Source organism: Arachis duranensis, chromosome 9, assembly GCF_000817695.3.
Source record: "Arachis duranensis cultivar V14167 chromosome 9, aradu.V14167.gnm2.J7QH, whole genome shotgun sequence".
NCBI lineage: Eukaryota > Viridiplantae > Streptophyta > Magnoliopsida > Fabales > Fabaceae > Arachis > Arachis duranensis.
In genome coordinates, this window is record NC_029780.3 from 70,513,953 (window position 1) to 70,515,129 (window position 1,177).

At 28.3% G+C, this 1,177-nt stretch overlaps 1 protein-coding gene across 2 annotated transcripts in view; it reads right to left on the reverse strand.

Moving 5' to 3' along the window:
* Window positions 1-527, reverse strand: part of LOC107465881 (heavy metal-associated isoprenylated plant protein 30) — a 3,418-nt gene extending 2,891 nt beyond the window's left edge. For both annotated transcript variants that reach the window (XM_016084855.3, XM_052254709.1), the window contains exon 1: window positions 280-527. In XM_016084855.3, coding sequence (XP_015940341.1) covers window positions 280-438 — 159 coding nt within the window. In that variant the 5' untranslated portion in view covers window positions 439-527. The remainder of the gene's footprint in view (window positions 1-279) is intronic.
* Window positions 528-1,177: the final 650 nt, after the last annotated feature.

A 1,177-nucleotide genomic window follows, 5' to 3' on the forward strand; every position in this document is an offset into this window, starting at 1 on the left:
TTCACCAAAATTTTTTATAAATTGAATAAATTAAAAAATTCGTTTGCATGAGTCAAAAATAAGAGGAAAAAATATATAAAATACTTCCACTTAATTCAATTCTGACGGATGAAGTAAGAGTGAAACAAAGTAAAATATAATAGGAAAACTGATTAATTTCTCTGCAATCTAATTAATCAGTCCCAATTTATATATTTATAACTGAATTAATTTCAAGAGAATATATATACACAAGAAAAGAAAAATTATATCAAAATTGTTTCATATATATGAGCAAACCTGTAAGGAAATAGGTCGACCCTTAGGCATCTTGAAGTTCTTATTATTGAAAGTGTGATGGTTATTATGGTGATGATTATGTTGATCTTGATATGCAAAACAACGTAATATAAAGGTTGAGATGCTAGAGCCAAAAACTCTCTCTAGAAAGGAAGCCATGGTAGTTTTAAACAAGAAAAGAAGAACAGTCTAATGAAGAAACCAGCCACCAGCATATGGAATATATTCTTTTACACCATTTGCACTCTCTTAAGTATATTTTTTAGTGAAGATGAATGAAGTAGTTTTAATTTATATATATATCATAGGGCACAATTCATGGTACAAGCTAAGAAGAAAGGAGTATCAATTCTTTTTTCAGCTAGAATAAGGAGATATTTCTTATGTATATATGTGGCATTATTATTATTTCTATTATTCTATCAACTAAACCAAATTGATGTTACAACGTTTCAGACAGGAATGGTATCTAAAACCCCTATATAATGAAAAAATGAGAATAACAATCTCGTGGGGGATATATGATATGGATGAGTTTATTAAGAAAAGAAAATTATTAAAGCAGTGTTTGGATGCTAAGGGAAAAGAAAATATATTCTCTCTGATAATCTATCTATCAATCTATCCATCTTAGCCCTTTATTGCAAGACATCTTTGAAAAATCGTTACAACAACAATAACGTGCACCAATTGTCTAGATGACTTCCTATAAATTAAAGTCATAATAAATAATATTCTGACACATTGCATTTTACTAATTTGTTTAGTAGTGCTTCAACTACAATGGGTATAGTTGTTTCCTATATTTTAACAGCAGCTATAAGAAGAGAATACGAATAAAAGAATATTTTCCTATCTATGTACGTGCTTCTAAAATAACTACGCATTATTGATTGAA